Source organism: Patagioenas fasciata, chromosome 28 (assembly GCF_037038585.1).
Source record: "Patagioenas fasciata isolate bPatFas1 chromosome 28, bPatFas1.hap1, whole genome shotgun sequence".
Lineage (NCBI taxonomy): Eukaryota > Metazoa > Chordata > Aves > Columbiformes > Columbidae > Patagioenas > Patagioenas fasciata.
The window spans coordinates 6,021,721-6,048,227 of record NC_092547.1 but is presented as its reverse complement, the minus strand read 5'-3'; the positions used below and the strand labels follow the sequence as shown (position 1 = coordinate 6,048,227).

At 66.9% G+C, this 26,507-nt stretch overlaps 3 protein-coding genes and 1 long non-coding RNA gene across 6 annotated transcripts; 2 read left to right on the top strand and 2 right to left on the bottom strand.

Moving 5' to 3' along the window:
• Nucleotides 1–73: 73 nt before the first annotated feature.
• Nucleotides 74–5,297, bottom strand: KRT18 (keratin 18). The gene is made up of 7 exons (XM_065858977.2): nucleotides 4,573–5,297; nucleotides 3,979–4,061; nucleotides 2,768–2,924; nucleotides 2,231–2,395; nucleotides 1,580–1,705; nucleotides 979–1,202; nucleotides 74–306 (listed from the first exon to the last, which is right to left on the bottom strand). The coding sequence occupies exons 1-7, from the start codon at nucleotides 5,242–5,244 to the stop codon at nucleotides 189–191; spliced, it is 1,545 nt and encodes a 514-aa protein (XP_065715049.1). The 5' UTR covers nucleotides 5,245–5,297; the 3' UTR covers nucleotides 74–188.
• A 3,301-nt stretch (nucleotides 5,298–8,598) lies between these two features.
• Nucleotides 8,599–14,515, top strand: LOC136113746 (keratin, type II cytoskeletal 8-like). Of its 3 annotated transcripts, none has more exons than XM_065858956.2 (10): nucleotides 8,599–9,367; nucleotides 10,063–10,378; nucleotides 11,010–11,218; nucleotides 11,470–11,530; nucleotides 11,599–11,694; nucleotides 11,768–11,932; nucleotides 12,244–12,369; nucleotides 12,726–12,946; nucleotides 13,919–13,974; nucleotides 14,066–14,515. In XM_065858956.2, the coding sequence occupies exons 1-10, from the start codon at nucleotides 8,772–8,774 to the stop codon at nucleotides 14,248–14,250; spliced, it is 2,031 nt and encodes a 676-aa protein (XP_065715028.1). In that variant the 5' UTR covers nucleotides 8,599–8,771; the 3' UTR covers nucleotides 14,251–14,515. The 3 variants fall into 3 exon arrangements, with proteins under 3 accessions (XP_065715028.1, XP_065715030.1, XP_065715029.1); XM_065858958.2 differs by having other exon boundaries at nucleotides 9,302–9,422; XM_065858957.2 differs by lacking the exon at nucleotides 8,599–9,367 and having other exon boundaries at nucleotides 9,474–10,378.
• Nucleotides 13,247–14,252, bottom strand: LOC139825722 (uncharacterized). The gene is made up of 2 exons (XR_011735965.1): nucleotides 13,895–14,252; nucleotides 13,247–13,650 (listed from the first exon to the last, which is right to left on the bottom strand). It is a non-coding gene; the product is annotated as an uncharacterized lncRNA (long non-coding RNA).
• A 5,949-nt stretch (nucleotides 14,516–20,464) lies between the features above and the next one.
• LOC136113672 (keratin, type II cytoskeletal 4-like) lies at nucleotides 20,465–25,669 on the top strand. Its single transcript, XM_071799791.1, has 9 exons — nucleotides 20,465–21,036; nucleotides 21,567–21,784; nucleotides 23,078–23,138; nucleotides 23,326–23,421; nucleotides 23,502–23,666; nucleotides 23,780–23,905; nucleotides 24,120–24,340; nucleotides 24,555–24,589; nucleotides 24,761–25,669. Exons 1-9 carry the CDS (start codon nucleotides 20,551–20,553, stop codon nucleotides 25,000–25,002), a joined length of 1,650 nt encoding a protein of 549 aa, XP_071655892.1. The 5' UTR covers nucleotides 20,465–20,550; the 3' UTR covers nucleotides 25,003–25,669.
• The last annotated feature ends 838 nt before the right edge of the window (nucleotides 25,670–26,507 follow it).

Sequence of the window (26,507 nt, the reverse complement as noted above, 5' to 3'; positions counted from 1 at the left end):
CTCCAGCTGCCTCCCCGCAGCCCCATCCCTGTTCCCTCTCCCGAAAGGCAAAGACACCAAGATGAGCCATCTCCCCCAGGGGTGAAATTGCCATTTTATTGGTGGGGGGAGCCAGGGGGCCCCCCCAGCGTTCCAGGTGTCCCCGGCGTTCCAGGTGTCCCCGGGGTGCTGGGGGTCCCCAGGGTGGCTCAGTACGTCCGCACCTTCACCTCCTTGGTCTCGGTCACCACCTTCCCGTCCAGCAGCCGCTGGGTGCTGCGCTGGGTGGTGGTGCTGGTGGTCTCCTTCTCCAGGGCGTCCTGCAGGCTGGGGGGGGACCAGGGGACGGCTGAGGGGGCGGGGCACACCCCGGGGTGCCCCTTCCCTGTGCCGCCCCCTCGGAGGTGTCACCCCCCTGCCTTTCTCAGTGTCACCCCAAGGAACCGAGAAGTGACGGAGCTGGAGGGTCATGGAGGATGGGGCTGGCGCATCCCAGCAGGTTGGGTTCATCCTGGCTGGATGCCACCACTGTCCCCTCACTGTCCCCAGGGTACCCTGAGGGATGGGACCTGGACGTCCCATCACCTGGGGCTCGTTCCTTCTGGATGCCACCACTGTCCCCTCGCTGTCCCCAGAGAATTGAGGGTGAAGGGACCTGGATATCCCATCACCTGGGGCTCGTTCCTTCTGGATGCCACCACTGTCCCCTGGCTGTCCCCAGAGAATTGAGGGTGAAGGGACCTGGACATCCCATCACCTGGGACTCATCCCTTCTGGATGCCACCACTGTCCCCTAGAGTGTCCCGAAGGACGGAGCTGGGACATCATGTCACCTGGGGCTCGTCCCTGCGAGATGCCACCACGGTCCCCTCGCTGTCCCCAGAGCACCACGGCTGCCGGGACCTGGAGCGCCCATCCCCGAGACGCCACCGCTGTCCCCGGCCCACCAGCCCCCCCCTTCCCGGCGGCCCGGCCCCCGCGGTGCCCCCCGGCCCTCACCTGAACTCCTCCCCGCCCTCCAGCAGCTGCCGATAGGTCGCGATCTCGGCCTGGAGCTTGTCCCGGACGTTGAGCAGCGCCTGGTACTCGTCGGCCTGGCGCTGGAGCTCGGAGCGCAGCTGCGCCAGCTCGGCCTCGGCGCGCAGCACCAGCGCCTGCAGCTGCTCCATCTGCGCGCCGTAGCGGCTCTCGACGTCCAGCAGCGCCGCCTCCAGCCCGGCCTTCTGCACGGCGCACGGCGCACCGCGCTCAGCCCGCGCCGGGGCCGGGGCGGCCGGGGGGACGCGGGGACGAGGGGGACGTGGGGGACGTGGGGACGAGGGGGATGTGGGGGACATGGGGACGCGGGGGACGAGGGGGATGCGGGATACGTGGGGGATGCGGGGGACGTGGGGGATGCGGGGGACGAGGGGGATGCGGGGGACGAGGGGGACATGGGGGATGCAGGGGACATGGGGGATGCAGGGGACATGGGGGATGCGGGGGATGAGGGGGCCGGGGGGCCGAGGGGGACGCAGGGCATGTGGGGGATGCAGGGGACGCGGGGGGGACGCGGGGGACATGTGGGGGATGTGGGGGACACGGGGACGCGGGGACACACCTGGTTGCGCAGGGAGTCCAGGTCGATCTCCAGCGTCTGCACGGTGCGGCGCAGGTCCAGCACGGTGCTGCGCGCCGTGTCCACGTCCTTGCTGCTCCGCGTGATCTCGATGGTGCTCTCGGTGATCTTGGGGGTCACACATGGGGGCGGGGGTCAGCGCGCACCCCAACGCATGGAGGGTGGAGCGTGGGGGGTCACCCTGGGGTGGGTTCCCTTGGGGAATGTCCCCAGCGTTGCACCAAGAACCCCTTGGAGAACGTCCCCGCTGTAGACTTGGGGTCCCCTATGGGGTGGGGTCACCCCATAAAGGTCCCAATGTTGGACCAGAACCCTCTTGGAGAAGGTCCCCGCCGGCCCCTGGGGTCCCCTATGGGATGGGGGTCTCCCAGGATTGTCCCCGCTTTTGGGCCAGGACCCCATTTGGTTGAGTGCTCCTCATGGGGTGCCCCATGTCACACTGGGGACCCCCAGGGGAACACCCCCCACACTGGGCTTCCCCCTCCTGTCAGGACCCCCAGATGACCCCCCCCCCATTGTGTTGGGTGCCGTCCCCACCCCTTGGCTTGACACCCCCAAGAGAAGAATCCCCGTGGAGCATCACGCAGGGCCCTGGGGACCCCGGGGTGCAGGTTTTATGGGGGACGGCCCCACCTGCCGCCCCCACTGCTTCTCCAGGTCCTCCAGGTTCTTCTGGGCCAGCGCGTCGTACTGCGCGCGGATCTCGGCCATGATCTTGCCCAGGTCCTGCGACTTGGGCGCGTCCACCTCCACCGTCAGCGCCGAGTCCGCGATCTGAGCCTGCAGGGCCTTCACCTCCTGGGGGCAGCGAGGGGCCGGTGTCACCGCGGGGTCCCCATCATCCCACCCCCACCGACCGGTGTCACCGCAGGGTCCCCACCACCCCCCCCAGCCGGTGTCACCGCGGGGTCCCCACCATCCCTCCCAGCCGGTGTCACCACAGGGTCCCCACCATCCCCCCCAGCCGGTGTCACCACGGGGTCCCCATCATCCCACCCCCACCGGCCGGTGTCACCACAGGGTCCCCGCCACCCCCCCCAGCCGGTGTCACCGCGGGGTCCCCATCATCCCACCCCCACCGGCCGGTGTCACCGCAGGGTCCCCGCCACCCCCCCCAGCCGGTGTCACCGCGGGGTCCCCGCTGTCCCCCCCTGGCCGGGCCGCCCCCACCTCCTCGTGGTTCTTCTTCATGAAGATGAGCTCCTCCTTGAGCGCCTCGATCTCGCCCTCCAGCTGCAGCCGCGCCATGTTGGTGTCGTCGATGACCTTGCGCAGCCCCGCGATGTCGTTCTCCACCGACAGGCGGATGGCCAGCTCGGCCTCGTACCTGCAGCACCGCGCTGAGCGCCCGCGGCCCTGCCCGCCGGCCCTGGCCCTGCCCGCCATCCCCATCCCTGCCCGCCATCCCCGTCCCTGCCCGCCATCCCCATCCCTGCCCGCCGGCCCTGGCCCTGCCCGCCATCCCCATCCCTGCCCGCCGGCCCTGGCCCTGCCCGCCATCCCCATCCCTGCCCGCCATCCCCGTCCCTGCCCGCCATCCCCATCCCTGCCCGCCGGCCCTGGCCCTGCCCGCCATCCCCATCCCTGCCCGCCATCCCCATCCCTGCCCGCCATCCCCGTCCCTGCCCGCCATCCCTGTCCCTGCCCACCATCCCCATCCCTGCCCGCCATCCCTGTCCCTGCCCGCCATCCCCATCCCTGCCCGCCATCCCCGTCCCTGCCCGCCATCCCTGTCCCTGCCCGCCATCCCCATCCCTGCCCGCCATCCCCGTCCCTGCCCGCCATCCCCGTCCCTGCCCGCCATCCTCGTCCCTGCCCGCCATCCCCATCCCTGCCCGCCGGCCCTGCCCGCCATCCCCATCCCTGCCCGCCATCCCTGTCCCTGCCCGCCATCCCCGTCCCTGCCCGCCATCCCCGTCCCTGCCCGCCATCCCCGTCCCTGTCCCATCCTCATCTCCATCTCCAGCCCCAGCCTTGCCCTCGTCCCCTTCTGTGCTCCTGTCCCTGTCCTCATCCCCATCCTTGTCCCTGACCCCATCTGTGCTCTTATCCCTGTCCCACCCCTGTCCCCATCCCCATTCCTGTCCCTGTCCCCATTCCTGTCCCTGTCCCCATTCCCATTCCTCGTTCATTGTCCCTGTCCCCATTCCCATCCCCATCTCCATCTCTATTCCCAACCTCATTTCCATCCATATTCCCATTCCCAAGCCCAGTCCCAATCCTGACCCCATTTCCACTCCAGTTCCCACCTTTATTCCCATCCCCAACCCCATTTCCATTCCAATCCCACCTTTATTCCCATTCCCATTCCCAATCCCAACCCCATTTCCACTCCAGTCCCACCGTTGTTCCCACTCCCGCCCCCGTCCCCCGTCCCTCACTTGACCCTGAAGTCGTCGGCCGCCAGCCGCGCGTTGTCGATCTGCAGCACCGTGCGGGCGTTGTCCACCGTGGCCCCGAAAATCTGGGGGGACAGACGGACGCGCGGACACGACACCGTCACCGGGGCGCGGGCCCCCCGCCACCGCCCGCGCCACCGCCCGCGCCAGCGCCGTGTCACCGCCCGCGCCAGCGCCGTGTCACCACGTCACCCGCACAGGTGCCACCTTGGCAGCTGCCGCGCTCCCGCGGGGGTGGGGGAGCCTCGCCCCGGAAAAACCGCGATAAAGCGGGGGGGTTCACGTGGGGACCCAGGCGTCCGGGACGGGTGTGGCTGGGGTTTGGGTGACCTTGGGAAGGTGGCGCTGGGGGGTGTGGGGCTCGCTGGACCCTCTGACACCGCCTTGCCCGGTGCCCTTGGTCATGTCCCTTCACCCCCCAAGCGAAGCCCCCAGGGACGTCCAGCCCCACACCAGTGACATCCTGGGGGTGCAAAGTCCACCCAGCCCCACCAGCCGCCGGGTTAATGCTTAACCCCCGCTGCCACCACCTGCGCTGGGGACCCCGCGCGCACCGCGGGGCCGTGGGGACCCCACCTTGTCCCGCAGCTCCTCGATGACGTCCCAGTAGTGGCTCCAGTCCTGGGCGCTGGGGCCTCTCTTGGCCATGACCTCGCGGATCTGCACCTCCAGGCGCCGGTTCTCCTGCTCCAGGCTCCGCACCTTCTCCAAGTAGGTGGCCAAGCGGTCGTTGAGGTCCTGCATCGCCTCCTTCTCGTTGGCCACCACGCCGGACCCCGACAGCAACACGCTGCCCCCCAGGCCGGCCCCATAGCCGGCCCCATAGCCGGCCCCATAGCCGCCCCCGGAGCTGCTCAGGGTGCTGGTGCGGGTGACGGAGATGCGGGAGCCCGAGCCGCCCGCCCCGGCGTACACGCTGGCCGCGCTGCCCAGGGGGGCGAAGCGGCGGGCGGCGCTGGAGCCGGGGGCGCCGCCGGAGCGGTGGGTGCTGGAGTACACGGTGCTGCGGGAGTAGCTCATGGTGCGGGGCAGCGGAGCGGCCGCGGAGCGGGACCACGGAGCGGGACGGGTGGACGGACGGCGCCGGACGGACGGACGGACGGAGGGACGGCTGCGATTTATAGCAGGGCGAGGAGGGGGCGGCCCCACGGCCCCTCCCCACGGCCCCGCTCCGGCCCCGCGCGGGAAGGTGGGGCTGGAGCCGGCCCAACGCTTTGTTCCTGGGGGGTGGAGGGGGGGCTGCCCCATAATCTGGGGGGCGCTGAGGGGCCCTGGGACGAGGCTCAGCGCCACGTATTTTTGGGGATCCCATGTGTTTTGGGGCTCCCGCGCAATTTGGGGACCCCCCCAGCTCCAGCTCTCCCCACCTTTGCACGCCAGCCCCACATCCCCCCACCCCTGGGGGCGGCAGGACCCCCCTGTCCCTGGGGGTCCGGGGCGGGGTCGGTGTGGGACCCCCGTGGGGCGTGGGGACAGTCCCGGCGCGGCCCGGGGGCCTCGCCCCGCCCAACCGCTCAGGATCCTGCCCGGGCTCTCCCAGGTGGGAGGGGGGACCCAGGCATCCTCCCCCGGGCTCCCCCCCAGACCAGGGGCACCCCGCTGGGGGGGGTGTGTCCCCCGGGCTCCCCCCCAGCCCTTATCGCCCCGGGGCTGATCCAGGGCGCGGCCGGAGCATCGCGGGGCGGGGAAATTCCAGCGTTATCTGCGGAGCCTCGGCCCCGCGGGCTGGGGGGGGCACGTCCAGCGGGGTCACAGCGGCGGCTCCGGGGGGGGACACGGAGCGTCCTGAGGCGGGGGGGTGGGGGGGTCACCCGGCGCAGCGCTCGGGAGCGTGAACCCTGCACGGGGATGCGCCGCGCACGAGCGCACACCTTGCACGTGCACACAGCTTTGCACGAGCGCACAGCTTTGCACGAGCGCACAGCTTTGCACGAGCGTGCCCCCTCGCAGGAACACGCTCCTTTGCACAAACGCGCCCCTTGCACGACCGCGCACTTTTGCACAAGCGCCCGTTTCCAGGCGCCGGCGCGTTCCAGGAGCCCTTGCACAAACACACCTTTGCACAACCGAACCCTCCCGCAGCCCCCCCCGCCGTGCACAACCCCGCACCTTTGCACTTTGCACGGCGGGGGACACACGCGTGGGGGGGGGGGGACACACGGGGGGGTCCCGCAGCCTCCGCCCCCGCATTCCCGGCCCTGCCCGTGTTTGCTCTGGCCGGGCCGTACAGGGCTGAGTCAGAGCTGGGGGTCGGTACCCAGGGCCGCTTGGGGGGCCCATCCGGGCCCCGCTCCGGCCCCTTTTCCCTGAGAAATCTGGGGCTCTGTCCCCGTCTCCTGTCCCTGCGTCCCTTTGGTCACCACCGCCCCGTTTTGCCCCATTCTGCCCCATTCCCGCTCTGTTCCTCACCCATTTTGCCCCATTTCAGCCCCACTTTGCCCCGTTCCCGCCCCACTTTGCCCCGTTCCAGTCCCATTTTGCCCCGTTCCCGCCCCATTTTGCCCCGTTTTGCCCCGTTCCTGCCCCAGGCTCCGCTCCCGCCGCGGGGTTTGTCCCTCTGCCAAACCTGCGCCATTTCGGCTCCTTTGAGGGTGACACCGCGGGGGGGACGGGACGAGCGGGGACGAGGAAATGGAGGCGCCGGAGCTGCCGAGCGGGGGGTCCCAGGTTCCGACCCCCAGGGCCACCACCCACCCCCATGTCCCCCGGGCGGTGGGGACACCCCGGGCACACCCCAGGGACACCCCGGGGACACCCCAGGGACACCCCGTGCCCCCAGGGCTCCAGAACCGCTGCGTTCCTGAGCGATGGAGCTGCGGCCGGGCGCGCCGCCCTCCCCTCCCTCCCGGCCCCCGGGAAGTGGGGTGCAGTGGGGCTCTGTACGCGGGGTGACCGGGGTGGGGGATTCATGGCGTGACCGCCCACCCGCGGGGTGCGTGGATTCGGGGTTCCCCCAGGGTGGCTTTTTGGGGGTGGCGGGGATGTTCCTCTGCCCCCTCCCTGTCCCGTTTGCCCCCCAGGGAAGGGGGCGAAGCAGAGCGGGGCTCGGCCTGTGGTCCAGGACTGAGCTTGTCCTGCCGGCCCGCGGGGGCTCGGGGGGTCCGGCCGGGACCTGGCGCCCCCGCCCCGGTGTCTCAGTGGGGAGGGAGGTATTTGCCTGGAATGCGAATTCCTGCGTGATAAGAGGAGCCGGGCGGGATGGAGCGGCCTCCGGGGGCTGCGATGGAGAGATCTCCGGGGGGGCGGAGGTCCCGGGGGGGCGGGATAACCTCCCAGCTCCCTCCCCAGGCCGCGGCCGCCTTCAGCCCCCGGGGGTGGCGGGGAGGCAAACCCCGTCCCTTCCCGCACGTCCCAGCTTTGGTGGCCTTAGAACGCTCCCCGTGCATAGGCGGGGGCTCGGGAGGGTCCCACCCCCGTGTGCTTCAGCGAGGGGACGCTGAGCCAAGCGCTGGACTGGGGGGTCTGGGGATTCGGGGGGGGGTGGATCTGTCCCAGGGGGAGGGGTGGATGGAGGGACAGAGGGATGGAGAACAGATGGAGTGATGGACAGAGGGATGGAGAACAGATGGAGTGATGGACAGAGGGATGGACGGAGGGATGGAGGGATGGACAGAGGGATGGATGGATGGATGGAGGGATGGATGGATGGAGGGATGGATGGAGGGATGGAGGGACAGAGGGATGGATGGAGGGATGGATGGATGGAGGGATGGACGGAGGGATGGAGGGACAGAGGGATGGATGGAGGGATGGATGGATGGAGGGATGGATGGAGGGATGGAGGGACAGAGGGATGGATGGAGGGATGGATGGATGGAGGGATGGATGGAGGGATGGATGGATGGAGGGATGGAGGGACAGAGGGATGGATGGAGGGATGGATGGATGGAGGGATGGATGGAGGGATGGAGGGACAGAGGGATGGATGGAGGGATGGATGGAGGGATGGAGGGACAGAGGGATGGATGGAGGGATGGATGGATGGAGGGATGGACGGAGGGATGGAGGGACAGAGGGATGGATGGAGGGATGGAGGGATGGAGGGACAGAGGGATGGATGGAGGGATGGACAGAGGGATGGATGGAGGGATGGACAAAGGGATGGATGGATGGAGGGATGGATGGATGGAGGGACAGAGGGATGGATGGAGGATGGACGGAGGGATGGAGGATGGACGGAGGGATGGATGGATGGAGGGGTGGATGGAAGGATGGATGGAGGGATGGATGGATGGAGGGGTGGATGGATGGAGGGGTGGATGGATGGGGGTGGATGGATGGAGGGGTGGATGGAAGGATGGATGGAGGGATGGATGGATGGAGGGATGGAGGATGGATGGATGGAGGATGGATGGATGGAGGGGTGGATGGATGGAGGGGTGGATGGAAGGATGGATGGAGGGGTGGATGGATGGAGGGGTGGATGGAAGGATGGATGGAGGGGTGGATGGATGGAGGGGTGGATGGAAGGATGGATGGAGGAGTGGATGGATGGAGGGATGGAGGATGGATGGAGGGGTGGATGGATGGATGGATGGAGGAGTGGATGGATGGAGGGGTGGATGGAAGGATGGATGGAGGGATGGATGGATGGAGGGATGGAGGATGGATGGATGGAGGATGGATGGATGGAGGGGTGGATGGAAGGATGGATGGAGGGGTGGACAGACTGCCCTGAGGAGATGGGGGCTGGATGAGGAGGGGTCTCCATGGGTCTGTCCCACATTCCTGGTCACCCCCCGAGCCACAACCACCCCAAGACCCAATGAACCCAAATGGCGCCCATGGGTGCAGGTGCCTCGTGCGGTCCGGCCCAGCCAAAGGCCCATTTTGGTGGGTTTTCCCTGGTTTGTGGGCAGGGTTTGTGCAGCGGGGCAGGGGGACAGACGATGGAGCTGGATCGGGCCTTGGGGCTGTGGGTTGGAGATGGGGGATCTGGAACACGGGTTGGGGACAATGGGTGGGTACAGGGGCTTGGAGGTGCAGGTTTGGGTTGTAGATTTGGGACATGGGCTTGGGGACACAAACCTGGAGACTCAGGTTGGGGACATGGGGCTGGGGATATAAACTGGGGACACGGCCGGGGACGCACCCTGGTGGCTCAGCGTGCCAGTGGGGCACCAGACACCAGCGAGCGCCCCGGCCCCCCTCTCCCCATCGCCCGTGGGACCTCCCGGGGGGCGCCATCCGGCCCCGACCCAGCGGATCCCAGCACATCCCGGCGGATCCTGGTACATCCCGGTACAACCCATCGGATCCCAGTACATCCCATCGGATCCCGGCGAATCCCGGCACATCCCGGTGCATCCCGGCACATCCCATCGGATCCCGGCGGATCCCGGTGCATCGCGGCACATCCCAGTGGATCCCGGTACATCCCGGCAGGTCCCGGCGGGTCCCCCGAAGGGGTTAAAGCGCAGCAGCAGGTGCCGCTTCCCGGGGCTGCCCCGGCCCCCCCGCCGGTCCCTCCCCCCGCTCGGGGATATAAACCGGAGCCGCTCACCCCGCCCCGACCGGCCCCCCCAACCCGTCCTGCCGGTCGGGCCGCGGCCGCCGCCTCCAGCCCCGCCGGCTCCAGCCCTGCCTGCACCAACCCCAGCCCTGCTCTGCCTGCCCTGCCTGCACCAACCCCAGCCCTGCTCTGCCTGCCCTGCTCTGCCTGCCCTGCTCTGCCCGCCCTGCTGCTCCTGCGCCAACCACCACCACCCTGCTCCTGCTGCTCCTCCTGCTCCTGCTGCTCCAAGCCCAGCGCGGCCGACCCACCGCAACCTCCTCGCAAACCTTTTGCAAACACTTTTGCAACCCTCTCGCTCAGCTCGCGACCTCCGCGCAACTTTCCTGCTCATTTTCCAACCTTCTTGCCCATTTCCAGCTTCCTTCCCCGTTTGAAAACTTCCTTCCCCATTTTCCAACCTTCTTCCCACCTTTTAAACTTCCTTTCCCCATTTTCCAAATTCCTTCCCCATTTTCCAACCCTCTTCTCCATTTTCTGACCTCCTTTCCCCCTTCCTGCCCCCTGCCCACCTCTGTCCCCTCCGGTGTCACCATGTCCGTCACCATCACCAGGAAGAGCGTCCGCAGCAGCGGCTCCGCCGTCCCCGGCCGCTCCTTCAGCTCCCGCTCCTACACGGCGGGCCCGGCCGTGAGGATGAGCGCGGCCTCGGCCTTCGGCGCCTACGGCGGGGGCCGCTTCGGGGCCGGGCTGTACCGGGGTCCCGGGGCCGTACCGGGGACGGGCGGCGGCATCGCGGCCGTCAGCGTCAACCAGAGCCTGCTGACCCCCCTGAACCTGGAGATCGACCCCAGCATCCAGCGGGTGCGCAAGGAGGAGAAGGAGCAGATCAAGACGCTCAACAACAAGTTCGCCTCCTTCATCGACAAGGTGGGCCGGGCTGGGACCCCCCCAGGGACCTCTGGAGCCCCTTGGGGACATTCAGACCCCTCTGGTCACACCCCAAGCTCCTTGAGGATGTTGAGAGCCCCTCAGGGACCTCCCGAGCCCCTTGGGGACCTTTGGACCCCTCCAGGGACCTCCCAACCCCCTTGGGGACACTGAGACCCCCTCAGGGACCTCCTGGACCCCTCAGGGACCTCCTGGACCCCTCAAGTACATCCTGACCCCCTTGGGGACATCGAGACCCCCTCGGGGACACTGAGACCCTCTCAGGGACCTCCTGAGCCCCTCGGAGACCTCCCGGCCCCTTCCGGTAAATCCTGAGCCCCCCGGGGACACTGTGACCCCTCGGAGCCCTTGGAAAAGGACCCCTCAGCCTTGCTCCCCAATTGGTCTTGCTCCCAGCACCCCAAATTTGCACCCGGGGCCCCTTGGTCTGTCTGCCCCTTGCAAAGCAGCACCCAGCACCCCAGCCTTGTACCCAGGACCCCCAGCCTTGCGCCCCAGATTTGCACCCAGGACCCCGGATTTGCCGCCTCTCTGCCCCCCATTCCCAGGACAGAACCCCGGGCCGTGTGTGTTGGGGTGACACGACCCCCTTTCCTCCCCCCCACCCCAGGTGCGGTTCCTGGAGCAGCAGAACAAGATGCTGGAGACCAAGTGGAGCCTCCTGCAGAGCCAGCAGCCCCCCCGCAGCAACATGGGGGGGCTGTTCGAGGGCTACATCGCCAGCCTGCGGCGGCAGCTGGACGGGCTGGCCCAGGAGCGCCTGCGCCTGGAGGCCGAGCTGGGCAGCATGGAGGGGCTGGTGGAGGAGTTCAAGAACAAGTCAGTCCTGGCGCCGGCCGCGGGCTCCATGGCCCCGGGGGGCTCCGTGTCCCCAGGGGTGGGGTCTGGGATGGGGATGGATGGTCCTCTTTGGGTGTCGTCGGGGTGGCTTTGGGCAGGGATGGGGGGTCTGCCACTGCGAGGGGGGTCCTGTGTCCCTGCATTGCTGTGTCCCCATGTCCCCATGACCCTGCATCCCTGTGTCCCCACGTCCCCCATGCCCAGCTCCAAGCCCCATCTCTTCCCCCAAGGTACGAGGAAGAGATCAACCACCGCACCGAGAAGGAAAACGAGTTTGTCCTGCTCAAAAAGGTGAGCTGGGGGGCCCGGCTGTGCGGGGGGTGATGGCCCGGGGGGTGACGAGCCCCGTGCTTCCCCAGGACGTGGACGAAGCCTACATGAGCAAGGTGGAGCTGGAGTCGCGCCTGGAGAGCCTGACGGACGAGATCAGCTTCCTGAGGCAGCTCTATGAGGAGGTTGGGGGTCCGGCCGCTGGGGGGGGGGGGGCCGCGTGCGCCGAGCCGCCCTGACCCCCCCGTGGTGCCGCAGGAGCTGCGGGTGCTGCAGTCCCACGTCTCCGACACCTCGGTGGTGCTGTCCATGGACAACAGCCGCAGCCTGGACATGGACAGCATCATCGCCGAGGTGAAGGCGCAGTACGAGGACATCGCCAACCGCAGCCGCGCCGAGGCCGAGTCCTGGTACCAGAGCAAGGTGCGGCGGGCGGCGCCTCCATCCTCCTCCTCCATCCTGCTCCTCCCGCGGCTCCAGCCCGGAGCCCCCTCCCTGCCCCCAGGCGGCTGCTGCGTGGGAGCAACAGCGGTTGCAGCTCCGAGCGTCCCCCCCACAGGCTCCTCCCGTCGCTTCACTCCCCGACTCTGGGGTGCTGGGGGGTGGTGGGACCACAGCCCCATCTCCATGGGGTCCCCGGGGCAGCGGGGGGTGGGACCGCGGCCCCATCTCCGTGGGGTCCCCGGGGCAGCGGGGGGTGGGACCGCGGCCCCATCTCCGTGGTGCCCCCGCAGTACGAGGAGCTGAAGACCACGGCGGGGAAGCACGGGGACGACCTGCGCAACACCCGCAGCGAGATCAACGAGCTCAACAGGCTGATCCAGCGCATCCAGGCAGAGATCGAGGCGCTGAAAAACCAGGTCTGGGAGCAGCCCCCCCCAGCCCGGGGGTGAAAGTGCAGAGACGCTGCCCCTCCCCCCACTGCCACCACCCCGGGGCCCCATGGACCCCCCTGGACCTCACAGACCCCCCTTGGCAGCCCCAGATTGGAGGAGGGATCGATATCCCAGGGGTGAGGGATGGTGGGACATGGGGGATGCTGGGAGGGCACAGGGGATACAGGGACATGGGATTCTTAGGGGTGAGGGGTGCTGGGGGCACTGGGCGGTTTCATGGGGGCTGAGGGACGCTGCAGCACGAAGGATGCTGGAGTGCCAGGGACGCTGGGGCATGAGGGACGCCCCAGCCCGTTCTCCATGTCCCCCTGTGGTGACAGCGAGCCAGCCTGGAGACGGCCATCGCGGAGGCTGAGGAGCGCGGGGAGCTGGCGCTCAAGGATGCGCGGGGGAAGCTGGCGGAGCTGGAGGCCGCGCTGCAGAAGGCCAAGGCCGACATGGCCCGGCAGCTGCGCGAGTACCAGGAGCTCATGAACGTCAAGCTGGCCCTGGACATCGAGATCGCGACCTACAGGAAGCTGCTGGAGGGCGAGGAGAGCAGGTAGGGGTACCTGAAGGGGGCGACACTGTGGGACCCGCGTCCCGTATCCCGTAGTCGTCCTTTATTTCACTTTCCGCATCTCCACCCCGGGTACCCACAGCTCAGGGCTGTGAACCCCACGTCCCTCTGCCACTGCCTCCCCACACGGCCTTGGGGATGTCCCTGTCAGGTTTTGATTGCAGGTGACAATAAAACCATGGTAGATGTATTGTTAACCCCTTTCCCCCTTCAGCCCCTCCCTCTCCCCACTTCCCACCAAGTACAGGAGATCGGGGGAAAGGAGGACAGAGAGGAGAGAGCTGGAAAAGTTAAAAATGTTTTACTAATGCTGCTGATAAAATAGAGAAAATAATACAAAACACACAAAACCAACCCGGAGAGTCCTGGCAACTGCAGGGCAGGCACCCGGAGTCCCGGACTGGACTCTGCAGCCAAGAGGAGCTGGATCCAGTCTGTCACTGGCCTCAGCTCGCAGGGGTGGCTTACCAGGTCCTCTCCTAATGTCACCATAGGGAAGAGGACGAGATCCTGGTGATCTCCCAGTTCTGTATGAAGTGTCACGTGAATGGCCTGGAGTACTCAGTTGGTCACTTTCAGTTCACTTCTGTTGCCCCCTCGCGGGATGTGCGTCCATCCCCATCAGCGACCCCGCGTCCCACAGCTGCGTCCACCCACACGCGCGTGCGACGCTCAGGAGGGCGCGGCTGGTGAGGAGAGATCAGCTGGCAGGGAAACCGCTGAACCCGGTTTTAACAGAACCGGGACAGGCCCTCGACCCCCACCCAACGCTCAGGGTGTGCTGCCATCCTCCCCCAGCTCCCGCAGCTCCAGGCTGCAGCCACAACCCTGACGACCTCTTGTCCCTCTGCCACTGCCCCCCCCGCATGCCCTTAGTCATGTTCCTTAACCCCCGCTCAATATTTGGTGCATGTTGTTGTCCACACCCACCCCAAAACGTCTCTGTCCTGGCAGGCTGGAGTCGGGCATGCAAAATCTGAGCATCCACACCAAGACGACGGGGTACTCGGGTAAGGCGGGGGGTGGGAGGTGGGAGCAGGGACCCCCCTTGGGTGCCACCGCTGGGTGTCCCCGTGCTCACAGTCGGTCCCTCTCCCGCAGCTGCCGGCTTCGGCGTGGGATTTGGGGGGGGCTTCAGCTCCTCCTTTGCCAGCTCCGGCTACGCCGTGTCCCCCCCCGCCCCGGAGAGCTCGTCCCTCACCAAGTCCCGCGCCATCGTCATCAAGAAGATCGAGACCCGCGACGGCAAACTGGTGTCCGAGTCCTCCGACGTCCTGGCCAGCTGAGCCCCCCCGGGGCCTCTCTGCGGGGTCCAGCCCAGGGGGACCCTCTGCACCTCCCCCCGCCCGGGGCGAGCTGAGCCAGTGCCCCTGCGGCCCCCACCGAGGGCTGCCCCCCCGCATTGTCCCCAACACCCCCCGCATTGTCCCCAACACCCCCCGCATTGTCCCCACCCCCGCTCTGTCCGTCCTGGCCCTCCCGTGTGCTGGGGGTGTGAAATGGGGGGGCCCCGGTGGCTCCGCTGCTGGAATAAAACCTCGGAAATCGGGAGATTTTGGTGCCGGGAGCTGCTGCCCTTGGGGCCGGGGGCGCTCCGGGCCGTGTCCACCAGGACCGGTCCTTGCTAATTACAGCTCATTAGCGCTGACCGTAACGAGGGTGCGGTTGGTCGCACTCAAAATCCAACCGGCCAAATCCTGCGGTATTTTCCCCCAAACCAAGGGTCCCGTGGCACCGAGGTGACAACCCCCGACGTGGCACAACCCCCGGCGTGTCACAACCCCCGACGTGGCACAACCCCCGACGTGGCACAACCCCCGGCGTGGCACAACCCCCGGCGTGGCACAACCCCCGGCGTGGCACAGCCGCCCCCCCCACAGGGACTCCCGGGGGGCTCAGCAGGGGTTGAGCCCCCGGGGTGCTGCCGCTGCACCCCGAAAAGCCGCGGGATCCCCCCGTAGAGTTCGCTGTGCCAAAAGTGAGACCCCGGATCACCCAGGGAGGAGGGGACACCCCCTGGGTGCCCACCCACGGCCCCCGCTCCTCACCTGGTGTGCGCTCACAGGGAGCGGCTGACGCAGCCCAGTTTGGGGGTCCCGGCCCCCCCGTGCACGGAACAGCCGGGTGGGTGTGTTTGATGAGGTTTTCCACCCCCCCCCTTGAGGGGACAGGGGACACGGGACACGACCGGGGCCGCCGGGGCACAGGCGGGAAGGGCTCAGAGCCATGTCCGGGGGGGCCAGGGCACACGGGACTTTGACCGCCCGTTAATAATTAGCAAATTAGCAGCAGCTGCTGGCCGGGGCGGGGCGGATTCTGCTCACGTGGGATGTGCTGGGGGGCATTTGGGGGTTCGGGGTGGGGGGGCTCAGCACCCCCCGGCACCTCCGGTGACCCCTTAGCGGCGGGGGGGGGGCTGCGCTGTGGGGCCGGGGGGTCCCAGGGCGTTGGGGTGCTCCCGAAATCGGGGTGTAACCTCCCGCTCCCATTCCCGGGCCGGAGGTGACACCTGCCGTCTGCAATTACCACCTGCAGCTAATTAACGTGCTCCGGGGGTCCTGTCCCCTCTCCCCGCGCATGCGCGGTGCCCCCGCCCTGCCAGTTCGCACCCCAGCGGCTTGGGGGGACCCCCTAAATATTCGGTGGGATGCGAAGGGGCGCCCGGGGGCGTTGGAGCCTCCCGGTCACCCCATTCCCGGGGGGTCCCGAGCGTCTGGGGGGCCCTTGGGTCAAAGCGCGGCCGGTACCGGGTCGGGGGGGGCTGTTTAGGGACCCCCAGGCACTTCGCTCCCCCCCGCTGGTTTCGGGGTTCGCCGGCCGCTGGGGGGCGGCAGAGGAGCGGGCACCGGCGCGGGCCCAAGGGTGGCAGCAGCACCCCCTTCCCCAGCGGGGGGCGCCCCGAACCCAGCACCCATGGGTGCTGGCGGGGCCGATCCCGCGGGCAGGGCGGGGGGGGCAGGTTTTGGGCGGCACTTTGTTGCGGGCGGGGTTGCGGTGACACCCCTGGTTTCAGTGTCACCCCACCCTGCCGGGACTGGGGACACCGGGGGGGACGCGCAGCGCGGGGGTCCCTGGCGTCACCCCGTGGGACCCAGGGGCACCGGGGGGGTGAAAAACCCTGTCCCCTCCAGAAAAGGTGTCGCCCTGGGTGGGGAAACAGGCGCGGGGATGCAGCTTGGGGACCCCGGGCTGGATTGAACCCCATAAACCGCCCTGGGGGTGCAGGGCGGGCCTGGACCCCACCCGGCTCGCCCCGCGGGTGGGGCCGTGACTCACCGGACCCACGTGCGGGGGCTCCCACGTGTTTCTCGGTACCCCCGGGGCTGGGGGGGATCCCTGCTCCTTTTGGGGTGCCCGAGGTCACTGGGGGGGAGCCGGGAGGGTTCACCCGGACGCCTGGGTTCCTCTGGGGCTGCGGGGTGTTTTGTGCTCCCCCCAGACCTTCCTGCCAGCGATGGGACCCGAACCCCCATTTCTGACCCCGCAGGGCCCTCGGAGCCCCTTTCCCGCCCCAATCCACCACCAGAACAAGCCCCTTCACCCCAAAATTACCCTCTCGTGGCCCCCCCGGCCATCAGCGTTCCGGGGTCCGCTTTGGACGTGATGCTGGGGGGGGTGGTGGGGAGGAGCCGCCCCGCGGGGGGGACACCCCGAGTGGGGGGGACACCCCGAGTGGGGGGGCGGGTGGGCACAGGGTCCCTGCGTCTTGGGGGGGGCTCGTCCCGCGGGCCCGGGCGCGGCTCGGGGTGCAGCGGCAGGACCGGGCTTGCCGGAGCTCAGCTCTGTAATTAGCGCCGGGCCGGGATCCGCCCGAGCTCAGCGCCGGGTTTTCACACGCACACCCTGCGCCCCGCCCGCGGGGCTGCCCCCCGCACCCCCCGAGCCCGCACCCCCCGAGCCCGCACCCCCTGACCCCGCGTCCCCCGACACCGCACCCTCCGAGCCCCACGTCCCCCTGACCCTGTGTCCCCCGACACCGCACCCCCCGAGCCCCACGCCCCCCGAGCCTGCGTCCCCCGACCCCGTGTCCCCTGAGCCCCACGCCGCCCGACCCCACGTCCCCCCGAGCCCCGCGTCCCCCGACCCCGCGTCCCCCCAAACCCGCACCCCCCGAGCCCCATGCCCCCCGACCCTGTGTCCCCTGAGCCCGCACCCCCTGACCCCGCACCACCGGGGCCCCACACCCCCTGACCCCACGTCTCCCGACACTGGGGCTGATGGGGACAGCGGGTGACACCATGGGTGCCGGGGGCAGCGGTGACCCCCGGGAGGCGACGAGCAGTGGTGACCCCGTGGGTGATGGGAACAGCGGGTGACCCCGGGGGTGATGGGGACAGTGGTGACCCCGGGGAGGCGATGGGCAGTGGGTGACGCCGGGGGGTGATGGGGACAGCGGTGACCCTGGGGAGGCGATGGGCAGTGGGTGACCCGGGGGGTGATGGGGACAGCGGTGACCCCGGGGAGGCGATGGGCAGTGGGTGACCCCGGGGGTGATGGGGACAGCGGTGACCCCGGGGAGGCGATGGGCAGTGGGTGACCCGGGGGGTGATGGGGACAGCGGTGACCCTGGGGAGGCGATGGGCAGTGGGTGACCCGGGGGTGATGGGGACAGTGGTGACCCCGGGGAGGCGATGGGCAGTGGGTGACGCCGGGGGGTGATGGGGACAGCGGTGACCCTGGGGAGGCGATGGGCAGTGGGTGACCCGGGGCGTGATGGGGACAGCGGTGACCCCGGGGAGGCGATGGGCAGTGGGTGACCCCGGGGGTGATGGGGACAGCGGTGACCCCGGGGAGGCGATGGGCAGTGGGTGACCCGGGGGGTGATGGGGACAGCGGTGACCCCGGGGAGGCGATGGGCAGTGGGTGACCCGGGGGGTGATGGGGACAGCGGTGACCCCGGGGAGGCGATGGGCAGTGGGTGACCCGGGGGGTGATGGGGACAGCGGTGACCCCGGGGAGGCGATGGGCAGTGGGTGACCCGGGGGGTGATGGGGACAGCGGTGACCCCGGGGAGGCGATGGGCAGTGGGTGACCCGGGGGGTGATGGGGACAGCGGTGACCCCGGGGAGGCGATGGGCAGCGGGCGCGGGGCCGGTTCCCAGGGCGCGCTCCGAGCCGTGTCGGGGCCGTTGCGCGGCGGTGCCGCCCCGTCTTCCGCAACTCCCGCTTTGATCTTGGGACCCACCTTGTTCCTTCTGCTTCCCTGGCTTTCCCAGCCCTGCAATTTGCCGGTCGGTAATCGCCCGCTGAGCGGCCTCCAGCGCCTTCGCTCCTTGGCGCAGCGCGGCTTTCCCGGTTGAACACGGTCCCACGGCCACTTTGGGGTGAAACCGGGTGCATTTGGGTTCTGTGTTGCCCTGGTTGAGGTTGCGGGGGCTGCAGCTCGGATGCCCCTGGCTTGGTCCCCCCTTCCATGGGGATGCAGGGGGTGCCTGTGGGTACGGATGGGATGAGACACAACGGCCTCAGGTTGTGCTGGGGAGGCTGAGGGTGGAAATTTGGGGTGAGTTGCTCCCCAAAGGGCTTTGAACAGGCTGCCCAGGGCAGTGCTGGAGTCACCGCCCCTGGGGGGGAACAGACGAGGGTCCTGGGGACAGGGGGCAGTGGCGGGGGGATTGTGGTTGGACTGGGAAGTCTTGAGGGTCCTTGCCAAGCACAGTGAGTCTTTGCCACTTGGCCACCGCCTTGGGGCTGGGGGTTCTGGGGGCCACCCTGGATCCTCAGCTCCACTCTGGGTGTATTAATGGTCCCAGTGAGCTCCAGAGCGCCCGAGGGGCGGGTGGTGGCACCCCCGGAGCCCAGACAGCCATGGGTGAACCATCCCTGAGACACCCAGGCCAGGCTGGACGGGCTCTGAGCGACCGGAGCTGGTGACGATGTCCCTGCTCGTGGGACGGGCGACCTCTGAGGGTCCCTCCAACCCACCCCGTTCCACGTTCCCGTGCTGATCCCGGGGACGTGGGTGGGTTTGGGAGGTGCCCCCCAGCCGGGTTCCCCCCCATGTTGGAGCTCAGCGCCGTTCCTGGGCACCCCGGCAGCTCCCCCAGGCTCCAACCGGTTCCTTTTCTTCCTCAGCGGCTCCGTCGGTCGCGTGAGGTCGGGAGCTGCAGCCGCCCCCTTCCCCCGGCCAGGGCCACTGGAGCCGCTTCCCTCCCGCTGTCCCCACCGCGTCCCCACCAGCTCATCCCAGGGCCACGCGTGGGGCGCTCCCCGGTGGGACCGTGCGCAGGACGCTCGTTCCCAAGGGGGAAGATGCCCATCCCGGAGCCGTGCGTGGGACGCTCCCCGGTGGGACCACACGCAGGACGTTTCCCAGTGGGACCACGCGCAGGACGCTCGTTCCCAAGGGGGAAGAGGCCTCCCCCCGTTCCTTGCAATGCAAACCCCGTGGGCTGAGCGCCCTGCAGATCGGGTGCCCCGGGGAATCGCCCTCGGACCCCGGGAGATGCAGCAAAATCCGCCTGTTTGCAGAAGATAAAGAAAAAGCAATAGCGAGAGGTGAACGGGTTCGGAGCTGAAACCGGTTCCCCAAACCTGTCCCGCAAGCGTCTCCAGCGAAAGGGCTGAGGACAGCCCTGGCTGCTGCTGTCACGGCTCCGCTGCAGCTTGTGCTCTGGGGGAAAGTTCTACGGCATTTTAGTTTCTTTCCTGGCGGGATGAACGAGCTCCTGGGTCGGAAGGCGCCCTCACACACCTCTGCTCATTACAATAGAAATTAAAAGCAGTTAAGCAATTAAGCTGTGTTTCTTGTCAAACAATAAGGCCGCTGATGGGTGAACGCGGCTTCACCCAGCGCCACGTGCTGGGGGATGGGGCCGGAGACCCCGCGAGGATGAGGAGGGAAGGTCCGGCGATTGAGCCCCCTGAGCTGCGGCCAAGGGCGCGAAACACGGGAACATCAAGATGCTTCAGTTCTGCACCCTCCGTGTCCCTCCAGCTCAATACGCCAGACACTGCTCTAAAATGGCTTTAAAACCTTATTAAAACTGTCCCCGAGTCCCCTTTATTGACACGGAGCCGGTTTTATAGCCCTGGGTGGGCTCAGGCTCTCTGGTTGTGATAGAGGTCTGGACCACGCAAGTGAAACCTCCGCGGACCAGGGTGAACCCGGGTGCACCGGGTGTGCCGGGAGCCACGCTTCGTTGGAGCTCAGCGAACCCAGCGCCGCAGGACGAGCGGGGCGGCTGCCCCGGTGTCCCCGCGGGCGCCATGAGCCGTGGGGCCGGTGGTGCCGCGTCATCGCCGTGGGACGCTCGGGCCCGTGATGAGCTGACAGCTGCAGCTAAAGAAATGCGATCTGGGGTGGTGTTTCCAAGGCCAACAATGGCTTTGTTTCCCCCAGCTCTCGAGGGAGTGCTGGGAGGAGGTCACGGCGGTGGCGCGGGGAAGAGGGCGTCCTTCCAAGCCCTGGAACAATGAAGAGAAGCAGAAAAAACAGAGGTGTCTCCACTCCCCTGACACGCGGCCAACACCTTGAGCGCATAAAAAGGGGGACCCGGGCACGGCACCCGCAGGACTCACCTCCTCTCCCTCCCAACCGCCGCTCGGCTCTTCTCTCGCGCCGCTCAGCTCCCGGGCCCATCGCCATGTCTCGCCAGTCCTGTGTGCTCAGCAGGGGCTTCAGCTCCAGCTCCGCTTGCTTCGGGGGCAAGAACAGGGTCGGGTTCGGCCCCGTGTCCCGCGGATCCTGCAGAGGACCCGGCGGCGCCGGCGGCTTCAGCAGCAGGAGCCTCTATTGCCTGGGAGGGAGCAAAAGCACCTCTCTGGGAGGGCTCGGGGGCAGCGCCGGTGTCTGCAGAGCTTTCGGGGCGGGTGGCCAGGGAGGCTTTGGCTATGGTGCTGGGGCAGGGTTCGGTGGTGGTTTCGGGGGCTTTGGCGGAGGATTTGATGGTGGGATAGGAGGTCAGGGCTTCCCCGCCTGCCCGCCCGGCGGCATCAGGGAGGTGACCGTCAACCAGAGCCTGCTGACCCCCCTCAACCTGGGCATCGACCCCGACATCCAGAAGGTGCGAACACAAGAGCGGGAGGAGATAAAGCAGCTCAACAACAAGTTCGCCTCCTTCATCGACAAGGTGAGAATGACCTGGGAGGAGGAGGAGGGCTGAGCTCCCCATGGCTCGGGCGGGTTGCAGTCACCATCAGACGCTCACCCAATAGCGCCCAGAGAGCCAAACTTGCCCAAAATGCCCCCAGGAGAGGTGGTGGCTGGAGAAGTGACTTCCCCAGGGTTCCTGAGAAGCCCGGGAAGGGGATCCCTGGTTCCTCGGACCGTGGCGCTGGTTGGTGGGACCTCCATGCAGACCCCCAGAGGAGCCTGCGGCTGGACCGGCTGCGCGGGTGGAGGCCTTGGGCTCTTTTGGCCGATTTTTAAAGAGAAAACCCCAAAGTGCTGAAGTTCGCTGTGTTTGTCCTGCCTGGAGGCCGTGGGACTGGAAAGGGACGGTGACCCCACTTTGCCCCCGTCCTCGGGCTGTGGTCCCACCCTGCAGAGGGGGACGGGCTGGAAGGTCAAACCCACCAGATGGGAAAAACTGTGGGAAAAAATCCACAAAAACGTCACTTCGGGAGGACCTGACTCTTTCCACCGCCCGCCATGGTCCAGGTCCGGTTCCTGGAGCAGCAGAACCGCGTCCTGGAGACCAAGTGGAAGCTGCTGCAGGAGCAGGGGGGCCCGGGGACCGGGGGCCGGAGCCTGGAGCCCGTGTTCGAGGCGTTCCTGGCCCGGCTGCGGAAGCAGCTGGACGCGCTGGCCACCGAGAAGCAGCAGCTGCAGGCGGAGCTCAAGAGCTTCCAGGACATGGTGGAGGACTTCAAGACCAGGTACGAGGTTAAAACTCCCTTGGAACAGCCGGGGAAGTCAAGGGATCACAAGCACTGGCAATATCGGGTTTGCTTCAACGAGCAGAAAACGTAAAATGTTTTGGGGCAGTTCTTATCCACTGAGTTTTAAAGGTGTTTCCCAACGTGTGTTGCTGGCAGTTACGATTGTCGCTGCAGCAGACCCTCTGCTGTTCATCTTCCTCACTCAGGAACCCATGACATTGTGATTTCACGAACTAATGAGACCAGGTGCTAAACCCCGCTATAACTTCTGCACGGATTTCCCCACGGATTCCTCCTCAAGGGAGGGAATATATCCCTCCTCTATGTATTCCTCAATACCCCTCAAGACCTGAAGCTCTGGGCTTTCTTTGAAAGACGATGTGGGGCAGAAAAAAAGGGATTATTCTCCTGCCATAGTTTATTGATTTGTCTGGTGAGAACCGGGCCCGTTCCCATCGGCGCAGGAGCCGCAGAGCTGCTGCCTCTGGCCTTGCGAGGAATGGTGGGACGAGTGCTGAGCACAGCAGGATCAGCCCCAGCGCTCGTTCTGCTGAGGCTCAGAGCAGATGTGGTGCTGGAGATCCCCCCACACTCATTCTGCTGAGGCTCAGAGCAGATGTGGTGCTGGAGATCCCCCAGCGCTCGTTCTGCTGAGGCTCAGAGCAGATGTGGTGCTGGAGATCCCCCCACACTCATTCTGCTGAGGCTCAGAGCAGATGTGGCACTGGAGATCCCCCTGCGCTCGTTCTGTTGAGGTTCAGAGCAGATGTGGTGCTGGAGATCCCCCCGCGCTCGTTCTGCTGAGGCTCAGAGCAGATGTGGCACTGGAGATCCCCCCATGCTCGTTCTGCTGAGGCTCAGAGCAGATGTGGCGCTGGAGATCCCCCAGCGCTCGTTCTGTTGAGGTTCAGAGCAGATGTGGCACTGGAGATCCCCCCATGCTCGTTCTGCTGAGGCTCAGAGCAGATGTGGCGCTGGAGATCCCCCCGCGCTCGCCCGCCCCCGGAGCAGGTGGACGTGGCCCACGGGAGGACCCGGGTCCTCGGATCTTTCAGGAGGAACCGGGGCGGCCGTGGCACCGGGAGGGCTCAGGGGGTCCGGGTTCCTCGGGCAGCGACGCAGGAGCCAGGACTCGCCCGCAGAGGCCAAGTGCCGGCGCTTGTCCATAAATCTCCCTCGTGGCAGCTCTATTTCTGCCGCCCTCATTAGTCTTGGGGCCAACAGCGTTGAGTTGCCAGCAGCGGCCGGTGCCAAAACAAGCAGATTCAATCTACTCCTTATACTCAACAGGTATGAAGAGGAAATAAACAAAAGGACGGCTGCCGAGAACGATTTCGTGCTCCTCAAAAAGGTAAAGTCCTGTTTTATTTTATTAACACCAGACACATCTTGGCTCAGAGGGCGTTTTGCTTCCACCAGCGCGGGTTCGTTAGCGTCGGGTGTAACGAGGACACCCCAATGCGCTGGGGCGCCCGGGGCTCGCCGTTCGGTGTCGGATGAAGCGGTGCAGGAGGTCTCAGCGCCCGTTTCTCCCGCAGGATGTGGACGGAGCCTACATGACCAAGGTGGAGCTTCAGGCTAAACTGGATTCCCTGGCGGACGAGATGAGCTTCCTGCAGGGTGTCTATGAGATGGTGAGCGCCCCGCGGAGGGGACGCTGGGGACAGGGGTTGTGGTGCTGCGGGGCTAAATCCAGACATGGTGGGAATTCCAGGAGCTGAGTCAGATGCAGAAGACCGTCTCCGACACCTCGGTGGTGCTGTCCATGGACAACAACCGCAACCTGGACCTGGACAGCATCATCGCCGAGGTGAAGGCGCAGTACGAGGAGATCGCCAACCGCAGCCGCGCCGAGGCCGAGTGCTGGTACCGCTCCAAGGTGGGTGCTCCACACCTCGGCTTGACCGCGGATGGTTGGGGCGGTGGATGAGGAACTGGCGGTAGCTCAGACCGTGGCGGGCCTGACGTTCTCCTCCCACCTCTGGCCACCAGTACGAAGAGCTGCAGGTCACCGCGGGCAAGCACGGAGACAAACTCAGGGACACGAAGACCGAGATCTCCGAGATCAACCGCATGATCCAGAGGATACGGGCTGAGATCGACAGCGTGAAGAAACAGGTAGGGGCTGAGGTTTCTTTTGAGAAATGGGTGTGAGCTCTTGGTAATGCCCTTCAGAGCCTCCCGAAAAGCAAATAAGCTGCTAACAGTCATCGTAAGCAGGATGGAACGTGTTGTACTTGTGAAGAGCTGAGCCCGGGCGATCTGGGACCGTGGGCTCACGTCCGAGCGGTTGCCCCGGCCCCTCTCACCACACGCACGTCTCGTTCCCCAGTGTGAGACCCTGCAGAGCTCCATCGCCGACGCCGAGCAGCGCGGGGAGCTGGCGCTCAAGGACGCCAGGGCCAAGCTGGCCGAGCTGGAGGCGGCCATGCAGAAGGCCAAGACGGACATGGCGCAGCAGCTGCGCGAGTACCAGGAGCTCATGAACGTCAAGCTGGCCCTGGACGTTGAGATCGCGACCTACAGGAAGCTGCTGGAGGGCGAGGAGTGCAGGTGGGTGAGGATGCAGCGAGAGCTTGGTTGTGTCCTGCTGAGCCAACGGGGAGAGCATGGCACATCACGTCTCTATTAAAAGCCCACGGTGTTGCCGTTAGCCATGGACTATGGCCCTATAGCTGATGGTCTGATGGACCAAGCCCATCTTTGTGGAGCTGGACCAGTCCAGCTGCTCTGGCTGGAGCTGACGCTCCATTTCTCTTCCTTGTAGGATGTCCGGAGAGTGCCAGAGTGCCGTGAGCATCTGTAAGTACCATTCCTGCTCCGGAGGGAGCGCGGTGGCTGGGAGGGACGGAGGGAGGGGCGGATGGACGGATGGACGGATGGACGGATGGATGGACAGATGGACGGATGGATGGACGGATGCTCCCAGGCTTCGTGGTGGCATCAGAGGTAACCTGGTGTCCTTCTCCGCAGCTGTGGTGGGAGGCAGCAGCACGTCCGTGGGCAGCGGGATGGGCCTCGGAGGAGGGATGAAGTTCGGCAGCGGCCGAGGCAGCTGCAGCACGGGCGGAGCCGGATTCTGCTACAGCCTTGGAGGGAGCGGGTTGGGTGCTGGGGGGGCCGTGGGGTCCGGAGGGGCCGGGTTCTGCTCCGTGGGCGGCGGGTGTAGCTCGGTGGTGGGGGGCTCTGGCACCACCGTCGGCCGGAGGTTCTGAGCAAGCGGGGCATCCCCCCAGCACCCAAGGGAGAAAGGAAGCAAAGCCCCGATGGCCACCACCCCCTCCTTCCTCACCGAGGTGACAAGAAGCTATTTAATTTTAACTGTCCCTCATCCTTCAGAAGCCACCAAAAAAGTGCAATTTCAGCAGCTGCCGCCCGGGGTTCTCAGCACAGTTTGAGCTCCGCGCTGCCCAGCGCTCGGCTCCGGAGCCGCTGGCACCAGACAGGGGCCGCTGGACCTGCCCGGCCACCGGGGTTCCCAACCGCGGCCCGGGGAACGGGACGAGGCCCCGAGGGGAGCGGCACCGCGGGCACGGGGCCGGCGCACGAGCTGCTCGGGGCCTCGGTGCTGCAGAACAGCCGGATTGCTCGGGACCTCGCGCCGGCCCAGCGCCTGGTGCAATTCTGCTCGGTGCTGCTCGCTGGCCGGGGCTCCAGCTCCACAGCACAGTTCCCCGGGTGATGGCCCCAGCTGGAGACGTTTCCCCCCCGCCGCGGTTTGTTTTCCTTTCGTGTTTCCCCAAGCGAGACACCCGCAGTTTCACCCGCGTCCTTTAGAAGCTGTTGTCGAATGTTCACTTTGCTCCGAGTTTACCTTTTCCCTGTGATCATGCGAACAATTGTGCTTGTTTGCTGAAGCCTTTCTCCTTTGGCGTGTGCCATACCCCAATAAACGCTAGAGGCAGTACGCTTGTGTGGGTTTGCTCTCTGACCAAAGGGTTTCGTGTTGCAACAAGACCTGAAAATGCTGCTGAGATCTGAAAACGCTGCCTGACTTTCTCCTGCCCTTTGAAGTTCGCACCTAAAGGAACGGACGCGAACGCGCGGCCGGGTCTCCCATCCTCCCCGGAGCGCCGGGGCGGTCGTGCGCTCGGCGGCGGGGAAGGAGGTCTCGCCGGGCCGCGGCTGGGTGGTGAAATTGCCGATGGGATGGTCTGATCCGGCTGAGTCAGCGAAACACGTGGGGTTTTCTGGAGCGACACCGTGGGAACGGGCAGAGGAGGAAAGGGGCGGCGGGGTCCAACCCGAACGCTCTTCTCTGTCCTTCTGCGGGTGGCCCGGGGTGACAGAGGCAGTTGGACCCCGAGTGGGACTTTGGGGCTCAGTCGATGGCAGGAGATGGTTCCCTTGCCCTTTCTCTAAACCCTTCCCTTGCTTGTGTTGGCCAACTTGGGACGTCCCTCATCTCCTCCTCCTCCACCCGTGTCCCCTTGTCCCCCGAGCTGGTCCCGATGCCGCGGTGGCAAAGACGCCGCACAGCCCTGGGTGCTTTTGGAGCATCCCCTAAGGGACGGCGCGAAGGGAGAAGGGTGATCATCGCCTCTCCAGCTAATTCGGAGCTGATTCCTCGGTGTCCGCGTGCTGGAGCCAGCCCTGTTGTCTGCGCCGGCCAGGGACCCACGGGCTGCTTTTAAAGCACCTCGTAAAGGTAAATGAGACCATGGGAAGAGCAGGGATCTCAGCCCTGTCAAGCCCTACCTCCCCACAAAAGCAGAATATT